Raw genomic sequence first — 16,337 nt, forward strand, 5'->3', positions numbered from 1 at the left:
CGTCATTAATCCAGATTTGAATCGTGATTAATTTCTTCCACTGCTAACTCTTACATGTACTAGGTATAAGCTGTTATTTTTGCTAGGGTTTAATTTTCACGAATTTCACAAATCACAGCTTGATCAGGAATTTAACAACACACAAAAATGTCTCGATGCGCTTGGGTGATAGTGCATTTACATTAGTGTCAGCGCCAGTTTGCGTAAACGACATCTCGCGAAAATGTATATGACCTCTTCATTCATGAAAATATCTGTACCCGGAAATATAACAGCATATACAGTAACTTGATCTGTTCCTCCTAATTTCTGCCTACACAACGCAAACAACTCCATCACAGGCCCGAACCCGCCCACGGCTGTTGACATCTTCAACATCAACACCACGAGCATGACGGTCAGCTGGTCAGCGCCAAGTAACATCTTCGACGGGTTCCAGCTCTGCTGGGCCTACAGCAGGACAGAATCCGTGGAGCTCGGCCGCGACGTGAGGGAGAGGGTGCTCTCCGGACTGCAACCCAACCGCGCCTACCTCATATCCCTGGCAGCAGTCGTAGGAACTGGTTCGAGCCAGATGGTCAGTGAGAAGATCACAAGGACAGTCATGCTAGGTGAGTAATGCATTCTTTCAATGTATGCCTTCCTCCCATTTCATTCTGTTAAGATTATTTTCTCATTGGTGTCTGATTGTTACAGATGCACCGCCAATGCTGACTATTCCATGAACTATCAGTTGTCAACAGTCGATATGACTTCTTCTTTTCTTTCTTTACCTCCCTGTCAGGTGATGTGTCTGAAATGCACATGACATTGTTTGCAAGCTGTTCAAGTTCTACATACCTATGTACAGCTGTATTAAAAGAAATTACATTGTATGTACAGTGCACTCCCGTTATGACGCACACGGTTATAACGAAATTACGGTTTCAACGAAATAAAAATCCTGGCAGCAGAATTGTTGGCTCCATGCTTTTTTATTGTTTATTCATTCAGTTATAACGAAATTTCGATATAACAAAAGAAAACTGCTGGTCCCGAGGACTTCTTTATAATGGGAGTCCACTGTACTTGAAAGCAACCACAAACGCAAAAAAGAATAATAATGAAAGTAAATAAATCATCAAATGTGTGTTGATGCCCATACATATAGCCAATAAGATTGTACTCTTTGTTGACATAAAGTCAGCCGATGATTATTGGTCCTTCTCTTCCTTTTTTTTTTCTTTAGCTGCCCCTGTGACTCTGAATGCCAGTGTCACAAGTTTCAACTCGACATCGATCTCCATTGCTTGGGATGCTGATGTGGTGGTCGATGACGCCACAGGGTTCCGCATCCGTGCTGAGGCATCCAATGGAAGCACACTGCCTGATGTTGACGTTGGAAAGGAGGAGAGGGAATTCACGCTCACAGATCTCGTGCCTGGGTACCGCTATGCCATCTCCATTACCCTGCTGGGTTCGTCAAGGGCTTCGGAGGGTGCCAGCGTCGAACAGTACACAGGTACGTGGCATTGTAGGTCGAAGGCCAGGTGAAAACACCTTTCCATATGCAATTACATGTAGTATACAAATGAAAAGTTTATTTGCAAAAAAAAAAATGAGGCCATTTTTCATGAAAATCAATCAATGTACATGTATACTACACCATGTATGATTCAATTACATGTTATTGTGGGACCACATCTGCAGGTAAAATCAGTTTATGACAAAATGCGATGTACAGTAACTCGAATAATTTCTGTCTAAACATCAATGTTTTGTTGCAAAAGCTGATAATTGCCATCCTTGTTTGTTCGCAAAAACCAATCAACACATCATAAATGTGTCAGGTGATTTCAAGATGTCTGCCTCCATATAACACTTTGTTTTGCATGCTACGGTAGGCTTATGCATACACATTTCTGACACAGTAAGAAATGTGATTTGCACAATGTGCATGCCAAATCTTTTTATTATTGCTCAAAAATGACGAAGTCACAGAGTTCAGTCAGCAAAAACTATGCCATTCATTATTGCCATAATATGTCATTTACCATGGCAATGCAGTTTCCAATACATTCAAGAAGAAAAAAATGTCCTGCACATCTTCACCCTAAAACCAATGTGTTTGCTATACTTCTTGAGCATCACCCAAAAACTGAGGAAGTAATTGGATTTGCAAGTTTTGCCAAGCACCGTTTCTCTACTGCAAACAAACTCTTCAGATCTTTGTGTTGAAGCTTGACATTTCTGACCCTCCAATGTAGATATTTCTGTACTGATTTCTTACTGAATGATTTCAGTTTGAGACTCTAGTGTCTGTTTTGAAACAATCAGTCTTGACAAGAAGAAGAAGGGCAAATATGTTTTGTGTCTAAGGATGAGACCTTTTGGTGCTCCATTATGTACGACTTTCCCAATTTGTTTCAATGAACTATTTGACAATGATTATGATCAGTTATGATCACACAGCCACGATCAACCTGGGAAAACAATGCGGAGTTGAAGTTCTCGAAGTTTTGCCAGTGCGACCCGGAAACTCCCTGCAAAGTTCTTGCGAAACTCCCAACTCAAACTAGGGAAATTTCCTTCACCCGCCACAAATTTTCTTAATAAAATTGTTGCTGTCTGGATGCATGCAACTGAAATTTCAGAGTATATGTCACATGACCAATCCATTGCAGTGCCTCCAAAGCATGTGGTTACTGGGATGTACATGTGTGCATTGTTACATCACAATCATTAGCTGTCAGACTGCGCATGCACATCAGTGATCCAAACTTTGAGAAGTGGAGCTTCCAAGAAGTTTTGGTGGCTGTGTGAACGGACAAGCAGATTTCATGAAGACTTCTCGAGGTTAAACTTTGCAATGTTTTGTAAATGTGAATGCAGCTACAATGTACATTGTATTGAGTTTGCCATCACATGATTCCGTCCTTACCACTGTACACCATGTTAACCTGCAGAGCCAGAAAGTGTGTCGGAGATACGCATCAGACCCGCCCAGCCCTACCCCACCCTGACTTGGGACCGTCCGACAGGCAACGTGTCCAGCTATCTCCTGGAGATTGATTCCTGCCGGGACCCCGAGAGCATCACTGACCTCTCACCGATGGTGACGGTCAACTTTACGTGTCCAGACCCCGGCTCTCGGACCTGGACGATACGTCTAACCTCTCGGGCTGGTTACGGAATGGAACAAACAAAGAGTGAAGTGCTGGAAATTGATGCTAGTGAGTGCAGGCCCAGTGTTTCTCCCAATTATACAGTAATGTTGCTGTGGTTTATATTCACCTGCTTACAGTTTTGGGACGCATTGAGTGATGTGATAACTGTCAATGCAATTCTTGCATGGATTTATACAATGTATGTGCTCACTTTCAAATATCCAGTATGTGACCAGTATGACTACCGTAGCATGATATCCCTTTTTTTTAATGTGATTTCTACCAGAAAAAGTAACCATTTTACCAGTTATGAAAGATTTCAGAATGCTTGGTTAATGAGATAATACACAGGAAAGTTTGTTGAACTCTGTAGTACATGTAGTAGCAAGGGTAGCAGGTGACTTTATTGTGCCAATAAAGCAAAGAGACTTGTTGAAGAATTGTCTGTCTGTTCTGAATGCATTTTTACCATTCAAAATTTAAGAATGTGTATTCGTTTGTATAAAACAATGTCATTCTTTGCATTGCAAGCAATTAAATTGGTGCTCATGATGAATCATGTTGTCACAGGTACCGCTGATACCACACTCTCCATTCTGGATCGTGGTGTTGATTCCATCAAGGTGATGTTTGAAGCCATGGCAGAGCTTGAAAAGTAAATTCACTTTAATATTTCTCTCCTTTTTTTTGGGGGGGGGGGGGGGGGGGGCAGGAGGGAGAGGGGAATCGGTGCCAGCTAGCATTTAGCCCCGTCTCAATTTGTGTCTGCAGAATGTATCAGACAAGACTGGGGAAGACATGGTTTCATCTTACACTCTTAGTTTAAAAAGTTTACTTTATCAAAGAATTTATATTGTTGTACTATAAGTGCGTCATTCCAGTCCGCTCTGATGAGTTTGATATCATTTTTGTGTGTATTATATTAAGTAATGTAAATTATTGTAGAGTTTGTAGTTATGTTGAATGATATGCAAGATTATGTTTCGATATGATTATCATATGTGTAAGGCACTTAGAAACCATGTATTAAGCGCGGTAAAAATGCTAATTATTATTATTATTATTATTATTTAATGAAGTAAAATTTTGCAAACAGAATCATTAATGGTAGCAATGTTATAAGAGGTAGATGTGTTATGGTAAATATATGGGATTTTGATGTTCTCTGTGGTCACGTGATACAGTGATACCAGTTGCACCCACATATTCAAAAGACCTGCCCGCAAATCGTCCTTAAACTTCCTACTTTCGACATGAAATCCCAAAGAATAAATTGTGCCCGTCGCATCAAGGTATTGTCTGTTATGATCACCTGGCAATAATGACTTTTAGGAGGAATACATTAGAGGTAATAGATTGGAGTCCCAAACATATTAGTCTGTAATTTTGGTCTTCTGTGACATAGTATTGTACAAATTTGATGCTGTCAAATGTTAATGTGAAGCTATCTTATATCCAAGTCCATAAACAGAAATCCAGAAGTTCAAATTAAGTTGAGCTTGCAAATTGTTTGACCCAAGCTATGTAATTCATGGGAGGGTTTGGATTTTGTTGTGTCTCCTGTCATGTACGTAAATCAAAACCAGTAACAACAAGGTCATTATAGGTAATAACCTTCTACAGTGGTGTTCACACATGCTGACATGGTGTGAACGTGCCCAGCAAGACATGCCCAAACCAGGTATCACATGTCACTCTTGAATGGTCCTTGTTCACACTTCACTTCGGCAGCGTGACTGTTGGCTTGCTGGATTGGACCGCTACAACAGCTGAACAGGTCTTCACGTGCAATGACAACGCGTCCTGCGCAGCCAATCACACCTTCACTCAGCTCGTTTCTGGCTCACTCTACACGATCTACGCCCAGCCGAATTTCGTCTCAAATATTCTTGGAATTCCCATCACCACAGAGGCTTACACAAGTAAGGGACATTCAACAAGCATTTGCATATGTTGAAGTTTGGACCTACATCTGTTCCGTGCTTGTAATTTCTATTAACGCCATGAAGGCTTTTAATTGATATACAAAACAAGTAAGGACTACTATAAAACATGATATATTCGCGGCATGAATTTTTCGCGAATTGAAGCCGACGGCCTTTTTTGCGGCATGAAATTTTCGCGAACTGCCACTGGCATTCAATGCATATAGTGTAGACAAGGACTTTCGCGTGCATTTTAATTTCGCGAATCTTGGTGCTCGCGAAATTCGCGAAATTAAAATGCACGCGAAAATTCCTCGTTTTACAGTATTCAACATGTTTGCAATAATGATTTTATGATCAGCTTTCACATTTCTTTATGTGTGCAATTAAATATTGGTATCATTCAATAGTAGCATGTTTGACCTTGTGTTATGTTTTGTTATTTTTTTCAGTCTTTTGTCTGTGACTAAGCCACTTGAATGCAAAGATTTTTTTTTTTTATATCCTTGCAGTCCCTGAGTCTGCTGTTGATCTGATGGTCACTGCCATTGGTCAAGACTACATCACCGTGACCTGGCAGAATCCTGCTGGACAGGTCGGTGACTACAATGTCACATACGTCCCCGACAACACGACAAACGCACCGAGGTTCCAACTGGTCGAGGTGACCAGCCAGAGCACCCTCAATGAGCTGTCATTGACTGGCCTTGATGCGGACGTAGAGTACCTGATCACCGTTATATCGCTGCTTGAGGTGGCCGAGGGGGTGGTGGTGATGGGTGATCCTGTGGATGTTCAAGCTGGTAGGTGGACTCTACAAAGAGTGAAGCAATCTCATAATCCTCATTACGTCTGCCAAGGGAGGAGGTTATGTTTTCATTACCATTTGTTTGTTTGTCCGTGTGCAAAATAGCTCAAAACGTTGTGAATGGATTTGAATGAGACTTGCAGGAAAAGTTGAAAATGACACAAGGAACAGATGATTAGATTTTGGCAGTGATTCAGAAATCTTTATGGATTTGACTCAATAATTTTCAATATTTTGGCAGGTTGGGTCAATGAACTTGGTAATTCAAACTGCATGTTTTTTAGGTTTTTATACACGCACTTAAGTGCGCGATGTTGTTTCTGCTAGGATGACGCGGCCCGTGCAGCCAAAGGTTGATGACATAACAAAAGGCCTCTATATTGGGAGAGTGGGCTACTTTCAGCATGCATATAGTGGAAATCACTGGTTTCTATGAAAGAACTATATCAGTGGTGGAAAACCTGCTTGGCGGAATTCTGCACTCTCAGAGTGCTCTTCTAGTTTATCTTGATTCTGGCCTTGTGGTGGTCAGCAACAGCCAAAACTTCCAACCAGCCATCACAAACTCATGGCAGTTACAGTTGTACAATGAATGTTATATGTACTGCACCGAAACCTCAACTTTTGTCGCAGATACATAATTTCCAATATGACAGAGTGACTGCGATGCTTCAGGCTGGGAAAATCCATGGTGTCCCACTTTATGTACTAGTTGGCACATGTTTTTCAATCCTGTGTGTCTTACTCTGCATTTATGCCATATATGTGAGTGCATGCACTCAGGCTCTGCTGCGGAAATTTGCCTATCACTGATCAGGAAATTATGATGAGGTAAACTGTACATGTGATAACTGCTGCCTCCAAGACAGCTACTGATCTTGCTTTTCATCTGCAGCTAATCATATATCAATGCTGTATTGTAGTCCAGGACCAGTAAAAATCACTGTCGAACCAGTAATTTTTCTGGAGATGGACCAGTAAAAAGTGAAAAAACTGGGTACCTACTGGTCCAACAGACAGGTTGGACCAGTACAATTTTTTTTTTTTTTTAAATGGGTTAGCGTGCAGCCCTGGCTGTAGGCATGATGCAATGTGCTCTGAAAACTTTGTTACACATTTGTGTGCACTCACACACGCATGTAAAGTTTGTTGATAGTACATCCATTCGTATTGACCTTTAAATGAATACATTGCACATCTTTATCCCCATCCAGTGACCGGACTACAGGGTGGTTTCAACATCACAGACGTTGAAACAGACTCGATCAGCATCGAGTACGAGCTTGTGGTTCACGACCATGTTGACGAGTAAGAGATCATTTGCAGCATCATTTTTAATGCTAAGTGTGATACAGTAAGAGCTTCTCACAGTTGACCCTGTTGTTTTGTTTTTTAATGACACACTTTCACCAGCCTCATGTGTTGAATGCAGAGAAAAACCAAAGTGAGAAAAAAGAAAATAGATCTAAAGAAACTGTTAAAAAACATACTTAAGTTAATTTCATTCTTCCATAACTAAGATTTTGATAGAAATAGGGTTACTGTCCAAATCAGCCAAAAGTTAATCTTTTTTTTCTTTTTTTTCCAGGCTGACTGGAAAATTGGCCCGTAGGACTCTTTTGTTAATGCTGTCATGCAGGACCACATGTAACTTTTCAATGACGCAGGGCCACAATATATGTAACTTTTCAATGACGCATGCCATTAATCACCAGCAAATTTCCAATATTCTCATTGTTGGCCGTGTTTCAGGAGGTTACACTCAGATCAATTGTGTGCAGTTACAATGTACCCTCTTGCTGTGTAGATTACTTTAAGAAACAGAAAAGAAGCAAGTTATTTAAGTTGAAAATGCCCTAGCATTATATGTGTAAAATGCCAGCGACCACTTTTACAATATGCCATTGTATGATACACAAGAAATATGTGTGTTCAAACAGAAAAATTGTACGATTATCTTAAAGTACATCTATTTTACAAGTATTGTATTGAACATACAACTTGTAAAGAACCTCCAAAGAGGCATATACTGTTGATCCGCATATTAAGTACACTCATCCAAAGGAGATGCCCAAAGACTTCTCAACTCTATCAGAGCCAGCTTCAAGACTTTCGTGTACTATGGCAGAGACATTTTCATATGGTCGAGATAAAGAGGGTTTATCTCCAAATACTTCTCCTTTCTTTCTGTCATTCAGGTACGTGATCGCTTACAATGGATCTGGAATAGAGATGAACTTGACTAGACAGTTGAATGACGCAAACATGTATGAGATAACAGACCTCACTCCTGGCACTGAATACACCATCAGTGTGCGTCCCGGAGTCTTGGAACCAACACGAAAAAACCAGTACACAGGTAAGAGGGCTCAGCGTCTCACATATGTCACTACAGGAGTACTACAGCTCAGTCACATGTTGTGATGGCTAATTAGTTATTCCTTCTCAGTGGCAGATCTAGAGGGGGTGCAAGGGGCACACGCCCCCTTTTATTTATTGTTAAAAAACAAAATAAACAAAAAGGAAAAAAATGAAATGAAACTCAGAAGTGGCTCCAAAAATATTAGTGGTGCCCCCCCCCCCTTACGGAATTCCTGGATCCGCCCCTGCTTCTTTTGTATAACATTTCGAAAAACAAACAAACAGCAAGGGGTTCCTGGACATTGTTCATAGAAGGTGTAGATTATTTCCATAGACATGTACTCTCCATATGTCCCACTGCAAATTTATTTTTTTGAGATTGTCTGTGTATTTGTGTTCTTGTGTGTAGTTGAAGGAATGTTTGTCATATGAAGTACTGTTTCGTTTTTCCATCTACACGTATACACACACATACATGTAAATATGCAGAGAAAGCGAATCTGAACTGCCCCATTGAAAGTGATGCTGCATCAATATTTGCAGTAACTACTGTGTTACGTGGATATCGATATGAAATACAGTTGTAGAAGGTGGTAAGTCACGTGCAGAGAGTTAAAGATGCGTTGAGGATGTGCAATCATTGATAAATGAAAGTCAATTTGTTTTTCCATAGCTTATTATAGAAACAGGACCGTCATTCCACTCTTTGTCCAATTTGCTAATTGTTATCATTCTTCCCTATTGTAGTAACCATTGGATGAAAATAAATATTGTGTGTGTGTGTGTGTGTGTGTGTGAATGTAGTGAAATAACTCCAGTTTAATGAAATCATATTGACCCAGAAATGAGAACTTTTACAGTCTAAAATCCTCCATCTTGTTTTGCTGTAATCATTTTTTATACAACACTTTAAAAGAGTGTAGTTATCCGATAGGTCAATTGCCCATCATGTGACGATCCATTAAAAGTACCATCGCACATTGTCTCTATCAGCCGTGCAATTTTGTTCGAGCAAAAATTGATGCCACATATGGCTGATGCCACCAATTTCCATTGACTCAAAGTTTTAGTGCCATTGCACATCTCTGATCTGATGTCAAAATAAACAAACATTTACCTCACGCACTCAACAATTTCAAGTGTGCTTTAACAGAGGCCTGTATTTTGTCATTCAATTTTGTAACAATGCCAACCAATCAGTTTCGCTTATGTATGTACACGTACAGGTTTAGCAGACTGGGACAGTGCTACTCAGTTGCCTTTCAAGGAAAATGGTTGTCATTTCTATGCTAAATTCAAGGATCTGTGTGCACAGCATCTGATGATGTCTGAGGTGTTGTACAAAACAAATAGAGCTCCTCTATATCACCTCTTGCAAAATTTTGTATTATCGCATTTGTGACTATATTCACTACTGTATACATGAACATTCCTTAATGTTTTTATTTTCATGAATTACGCCCGGCGGGTGCTATTTGCACATTTAAAAACACACGAAAATATTAACTCTGATCCCGACATGAATATGACATACACGCATACATTTCTGTGATCAGTACTGTACTCCACAATCGCATATGTAACCACTCGCCAAATTGTCTGGTAGTCGATCCCAATTTGCAAAAATTTAGACCCGTCAAATAAGTGGCGTATACAGTATTTTCATATTTTGTTACCTTTTTGCTGAGTAGAGATTCATTAATGAGACCTCAAGATTTCTTCATGCAACCCTGACCACTGTTTTACCCACAGTTCCCCTACCCCCATCAAACTTCCGCTTCCCTCACATCAAGTCTGACAGCATCCGAGTTGCGTGGAACCCACCAGCAGAGGGCGATGTGGACATGTACAATCTGACCTCGGATCCTCTTATTGATGGCCTGCCTATCATGCTCCGATCGTCGGTATCAGAGCGACTTTTCAATGGCCTCTCGCCGCTGACAAACTACTCCTTTACCATATCAAGCCTCCTAGGGTCCCTGGAAAGCAGTGTGGTCACCATCCGTACCAGTAAGGCATAGAGATGGCTAGAAATCCATAGTAACTTGATAAGGGTCTGAGCACAAGTTATGGTCCCTTTGACTACAAGCCATCCCCCCCCCCCCCCCTCTAGAATGTCCACAAAAATTTGATTTGTCACCGAGAGTTTTGATGTCAAAACATATATGCCATAAATGATGCAACTTCCGAGTCCATCCTCTATTTCATTTCACGAAAGATTTATCAAGAGGCAAACCTCTGCGTGTATGTAGAGACGGCTGTCATACATCTCAAGTGGGGGCCAGATTTATCAGTAATAACCATCCATATTGCACATGTCAACTGTACACACATAGATTGAAAAGGACTCCAACATGTCACTCATCACTGTATTCATGAGATACATATGATAGCACAGAATCCAATCACTGGGCAATATTTTCTTGGCGGGAGATATTATAGCTTATGATGGTAGCAACAACATTGGAAATGAGACATGCGAATAGGCAGTTAAATGTCCACATGTATTATTTGAATTACATCCACAGTAAGTCCTTCAGGTTCTAGTTTGGCAATGCTTAGAAATTTAAACATTATATCTGTAGCAGTGTTCTGTTCGCACAGGCTCAAATTCAAACAGGTAGTCTTACTCTTGTCCATGGTCATGCACAATCATTTTATGGCTTCAAACTTTTTGTACGCCACGGACTAGATTTAAAACTACCTTCTTTTGTGTATTTTCGGCCAAAAAAGTTAATATCAAATTATTTGGTTGTTGCTCTAGTAAACCCTTTCTCTGCCAATGACTCAAGTGTGCACAGATTTCACCCACATTCAGACAATCTGTATGGACAAGATATTCATGTGGCATGCAGGGAGTTAAGCATGGATCTTTGATTTGCAGGCAGCTGTTATCCCATTACAGAGAGGAGATTACAGTAAAAGACTCCTGCTGTTATTATTAGTGTGGAATGCTTCATGCATCAGTACTTATGTACCATTCAAAATGCTCCTGTACATGTATGAATTCACATTTGAGCAGTTTACCTGTTGGACTATTGAGAGAACTTTATGCTTTTGGGTAAAAAAAAAAGAAAGAAGGAGAAATAAAGTATTTCATGTGTGAAATAAGTTTTTGTTACAGGTGTAGTTTCACAATCTCCATTGTTGCTCATGCTGAATTTCAGAATACAATTTTTATCCATTTTTATTTCATTATCTTACTACTTTGCACATCTTACTTTTTGTTTCATCAAAGTAAGTCATTTTTGAAACTGATAACATATTTTGTTTGTTTGTTTTTTCCATCAGAAGTAATTTATATTTGTAACTTGTGCAAAAATATGAAAGAAAATATGGATGGTGGAAATGCTGTTTATAAGAAGCATTACTTTCATTGTTAGTACTAAGGCACTTTAGCATACTATTTTTTTGGCTGATTCATTGTGCAGCTGGCATTTCTTTGTAGGATTAAGCACTATGAATAGACCCCATACTGCAGAACCTCTTTTCTCACTATACTCTTCCAGAATGTGTGTTTTCTTTGAAAAATGTAGACAGGTTAGAAGAGTCCATTTAAATTGAGATACACATCATTTTAAAACATATTAAGTCCTGCTCATTCGGAATCTGCCCTGAACTAAAAATCATGTATCTGGCAACATTTTGTTCGTTTTGTAATGCAAGGTCACAAATATCTCAACTTAATTAGACTGGAGTTAAACTTGTCTTGCGATCAAACACTGTGTGGACGTCTGACGGAGACTGCCCTGTTTTCTCTCATTAGGAACTCCCCGTCAGTCCCTCAATTTAGAGGTCGAGCCCAGCGACAGCACCACAAATTTCTTCCTCACGTGGAGTGACCTCGACGAGGGCAACTTTACCTCCTTCTGCCTGGAGTACACGCCCTACGCGCCGGGCAACTTCCCGGACAATGGCGACAGCGAGGTGTTGCGCAGCACGCGACGACACGAATTTTACCGCCTATCTCCCGGCGAGGAGTACACTGTCACCGTTACCACCTGCATCAGTTCTATCCCCACGGGTGATGGAGAGGAGAGGATTATGTACAGATTGCGTAAGACCAAGAGATTCAATAGCTTATTGCATCACTGTTACAGACTCCTTGCTTCCCCACCCTAAAAAAAAGGAAGAAAAACATGAATATTTTGTTCTAGAGCTTGTATTTCTGGGTGTGTGTGTGTGTGTATGGGTGCATATGTGAAGTGTAAGACAGAAAAAAAAAGAGTAAAATAAAGAAGTATTGAGGTATAGAAATATTCTATTTACTGGTACTACATTTATTCATTCAGTCAAGATGGAAATTTAATGTGTTCAAAGTGAAAGGTTCATCCAGCAGATTTAGACTAACACAATATTACTAATAAATGTGGTGTTCTTTTACTTGTGATGAATATCGAGATCTTCCGAAAAATATCCCAACCCAGATGATAATGATAAATCATCTTATTCTATGGCTATGAGATATGAATAGCAAACAAGAAGCGTGATCACAAGGAAGTAACTCTGCAGATGCAGGAAAAACTTTTCAAGTACACACATGTGTCATGAAGGTGTGAGTCTTCTTTCTTGGAGACCAATGGGCAACTATACATTCTTCGTATTTGCTGTTCACTAGCAGTGTAATGAGTTGTGCAAACTTGGCATCTAAACCCTTGCATACAACACCAAATGAGATATTTATCCCCGCTGTGCAGGGCTTGACATAAGCGATAGCCCAGGGCCACTAAAAATCAAAGTCAGGCCACCAAATGTTCAAAGAGACCTTTTTTTTTATGGCCCGATTGGGCTACTGAAATTCAAAATGAATTTTTATATTTCCTGTTATTTCAAGCCAGGACATACCTTTTTGTGCCCACCGCTATTTCTGTTCTTTAAGATTTAAAGGCCCAAACGGGCCATCAGTGAGAGAAAAAGTTAGTGTCGAGCCCTGACTGTGCATCCGACATCTCCCCAACAGCTCCAGCACCAGCTACCGGAATCCGGGTGGCTGAGGACACCTTGTCTACCACCTCGGTGACACTTGAGTGGGACGAACCAGACGGCATCCGCGACAGGTATGAGTTTGCTCTCGACCCATCCACTGAAGGCAATTTTGATGACATGGACGCTGATCATTCGGTGACCATCAGCAATCTGGCTCCAGGAAAGCGGTACGTGGTCGACGTCACTGCCATAAGCGGCAACAGGAATAGCTCGACTACTCAGTTCACCTTCCACACGTGTGAGTAACTCTATCATGGTTTATAAGCCATGAATTTCAGGCTCCTATCTCCAGTTTGTTTAAAGCAATATCACAATTGAGATTAAATCCTGGTTTGAATTTGGAATACATACTTTCAGGGTTTTATGTTGGGAAGATAATTGTACATGTTACTGAGACGTGTTTGAGGTAATAACATATAGTGTGTAATTTGCGTTTGTTAAGAGTAGTGTATGTGATATGATTGTACAACTGTACTTTCGCAAGATAATTCTAAAGAGGGAGCAAGTTTTTCAACTGTTATTTTCTGTTGGAAGCTCTCTCTAATACGAATGAGATGTGTGTAGCAAACAATTTGTCACAACGTTTATCAGGCCTCTGCCGATCCCAATTTTATTTTGGATAACATGCCTCTCTCAAGGCAGCATGCATTACAGTTATGGTGGCACGCAGTGAGCATTATGTCACTGAAAGTGGTGGTTGATGCATGCCATTATCTCCCCATCCCCTTTACAGTGCCCGATGCTCCACAAAACCTCGTTGTTTCTGATGTTAGCACAACAACGGCTGAACTTTCATGGAGTGATCCTATACAGGAAAACATACCAATTGTGAGGTACGTCCTCGACATTGAGCCAGGAGCGTCGGATTATCCCGTTGGTGAGTACATCATTGGATGAAATTGTGTTGTGAAGTCTTTGCTTTCATCCCCTGAAAAATTGCATTCTCTGGTAACAATAATTTGATCTATTATCCTTGCTGTGTGTTTCTCCAAGAGAGATGAAATATTTTCCGTAGATTATGACATTTATGTGTACCTATATTATTTCTTTAAAGGCTTAACAAGTGGGATATGTGTTTAAGTGTCTGTGGAGAAGAGTAACTGAGATATACATGTAAAAGGAGTGAACTAATTTTTGTTAGGGTATTTTAAAGGGATCGTACAGTTTTGGTTGAGACCTAATTTCGGGTTTCTAACATTTTTTGGTGAAATAATGAGAAACCTCTTATGAAATATGAAAGAGCATGTAATTCTATGAGGAATTTAATGTTTATTTGCTGAAAATTGGCTTTGAAATGGCTGAGATATCCAAAAAAGAGCAATTCCAATGAAGTGTGGGACCCACACTTTATTACGAACGCTTTATTTTACTTTGTTTTTGGATGTTTCAGTCATTCAAAATCTGATTTTCATCAAATAAACTTTGAATTCCTCTTAAAATGGTATGCTCTGTACTATATCAAAAGTGTTTTCTTGGTATCTTGCAAAAAGTTATAAGCCCGATTCTCATCTCCACCAATACTGTACCATCCCTGGCTTGGCTCATATGACATCACCTAGATATATCACTGTCCAGCACCTTCAAATCACTAGATACCTCCTAGCTAGGCCTTCTATGCTTCGTGCTATATCATTTACTGCACGCACAGCTGGATCGGCATTTGTCAGATAATTCGTGCTAACTGGCCCTGCTTCCACACCTGCAAAGACCAAGTTTCTAATGCCTGTATGATACACTAATTACATATTCTCTCTTTGCAAAAATTTAGCTAAACACAAACACAAAGCTTGCCTGAAATTTTTATTCAACTTGTGCATCGTGGAAGAATACTTACCTCTGTAAATATTCTGACAAACTTTGGACAGCCCAGACTGGGAAATGCCTAGCTCACTGATCTGTTACATAATGGTAGCATTTTATTTTCATTTATTTCATTATCGTTTTTTATGGTAGTACATGTAGATTAAGCTAATAGGAATGGATTGAAAATAGACTATGAACCTCTTTTCCCCATTTTCTTATAATCATTTGTCTGTTTTATTTGTATCTGTATTCAGACAGAGAAAGTTTCCTGCTTTTCTTAAGTAAATGTTGATGTTTACAGAGTATGTGTATGTTCAAAATTGTCTACATACATAGCAACTTATCTTTCTTCCTTAGACATTTATTCGTTTACTTTTTCTGTTTCTAATTTACAGATTGCAACCTGTTTGTTTACAGCAGTCTTCGGACAGAGCAACTTTTCTTTCTTTCTCATATAATCAGTTGTTTGCTTGTGATTTTCTTCAGACATTAATCCGTCGGCCACATCGCGTTCGCTGACTGGTCTGACACCAGGGGCATCCTACACCGCCACCCTAGCCTCAGTCGTCGAACGCGAGGATGACTCACCTCTGACAGGCGCTCCAGAATCGTCCACACCTTTCCTTATGAGTAAGCTCCAAGCATAGCATGATTTATAATGGTTGAGCCCATCAGCAAGTTACGGGGTCATGAGAGCCAATTACACTCTGGCTCGTCTGTCAAAAAAAAAAGGATAACAAGAAGGAACAAAACACCGATGTGAATTGAAACTGACAGTTTGTTCAAAGAAGTGGACCTTTTTCTTTTCTACATATTGTTTTGAGGTTGGGTATAGGAAATAGCTTTGAAAACATGTGATTCATTCAGAATTAGAACCAACACCGATAAACAGATATTTGAATTTATGCAACAACATGCTAATAAAAAGACAAGAAGTTTGCAAAGAAAAACACACACAAAAAAGGGCAAATAAGAAATTATATGATGGTTTGAAGGCTGTTCAAGTGAGAATCTTTCACTGGTGGTAGTTCGTTGTAATCAAATCCCAACATTGAATGTTTATGCAGTCTTTACCATGTGTAACACCAATTTTTTGTTTGACACCTAGAAAGTACTATATACCTGTTAATGTATCATTTTAAGCAGGAAAGAGGCAGATTCACTGCAGTGTGATACCTGTTGTCATAATACTGCCATCTGAAAAAAACTATCAAACAAAAAAACAAAAAGGGAAACTGGTCAACAGTCAAAGGGCTGTCTGACTGTCTGGTTATAAATTTCCGAAATCCACATGAAGATAATGACATG

General features: G+C 39.8%; 2 protein-coding genes across 2 annotated transcripts in view; both read left to right on the top strand.

The window, feature by feature from the left end:
• LOC139726672 (tenascin-X-like) overlaps positions 1–7,191 on the top strand; it is a 43,781-nt gene extending 36,590 nt beyond the window's left edge. Inside the window, exons 28-34 of the mRNA XM_071637658.1 lie at positions 342–611; positions 1,229–1,501; positions 2,946–3,212; positions 3,717–3,801; positions 4,878–5,068; positions 5,584–5,874; positions 7,094–7,191. Of these exons, the coding sequence (XP_071493759.1) occupies positions 342–611; positions 1,229–1,501; positions 2,946–3,212; positions 3,717–3,801; positions 4,878–5,068; positions 5,584–5,874; positions 7,094–7,191 (1,475 nt within the window). The remainder of the gene's footprint in view (positions 1–341; positions 612–1,228; positions 1,502–2,945; positions 3,213–3,716; positions 3,802–4,877; positions 5,069–5,583; positions 5,875–7,093) is intronic.
• A 2,938-nt stretch (positions 7,192–10,129) lies between these two features.
• On the top strand, positions 10,130–15,659 carry LOC139726673 (tenascin-N-like; the record flags this gene model as incomplete). The annotated part of the gene is made up of 5 exons (XM_071637659.1): positions 10,130–10,250; positions 12,007–12,297; positions 13,201–13,464; positions 13,960–14,103; positions 15,516–15,659. Coding segments are annotated over exons 1-5 (964 nt in total), but the record flags the coding sequence as incomplete, so codon positions are not given.
• Positions 15,660–16,337: the final 678 nt, after the last annotated feature.

The sequence above is a fragment of the Diadema antillarum genome, unplaced genomic scaffold (genome assembly GCF_040938485.1).
Source record: "Diadema antillarum isolate AM-2024a unplaced genomic scaffold, OU_Dant_1.0 seq00000095_RagTag, whole genome shotgun sequence".
NCBI lineage: Eukaryota > Metazoa > Echinodermata > Echinoidea > Diadematoida > Diadematidae > Diadema > Diadema antillarum.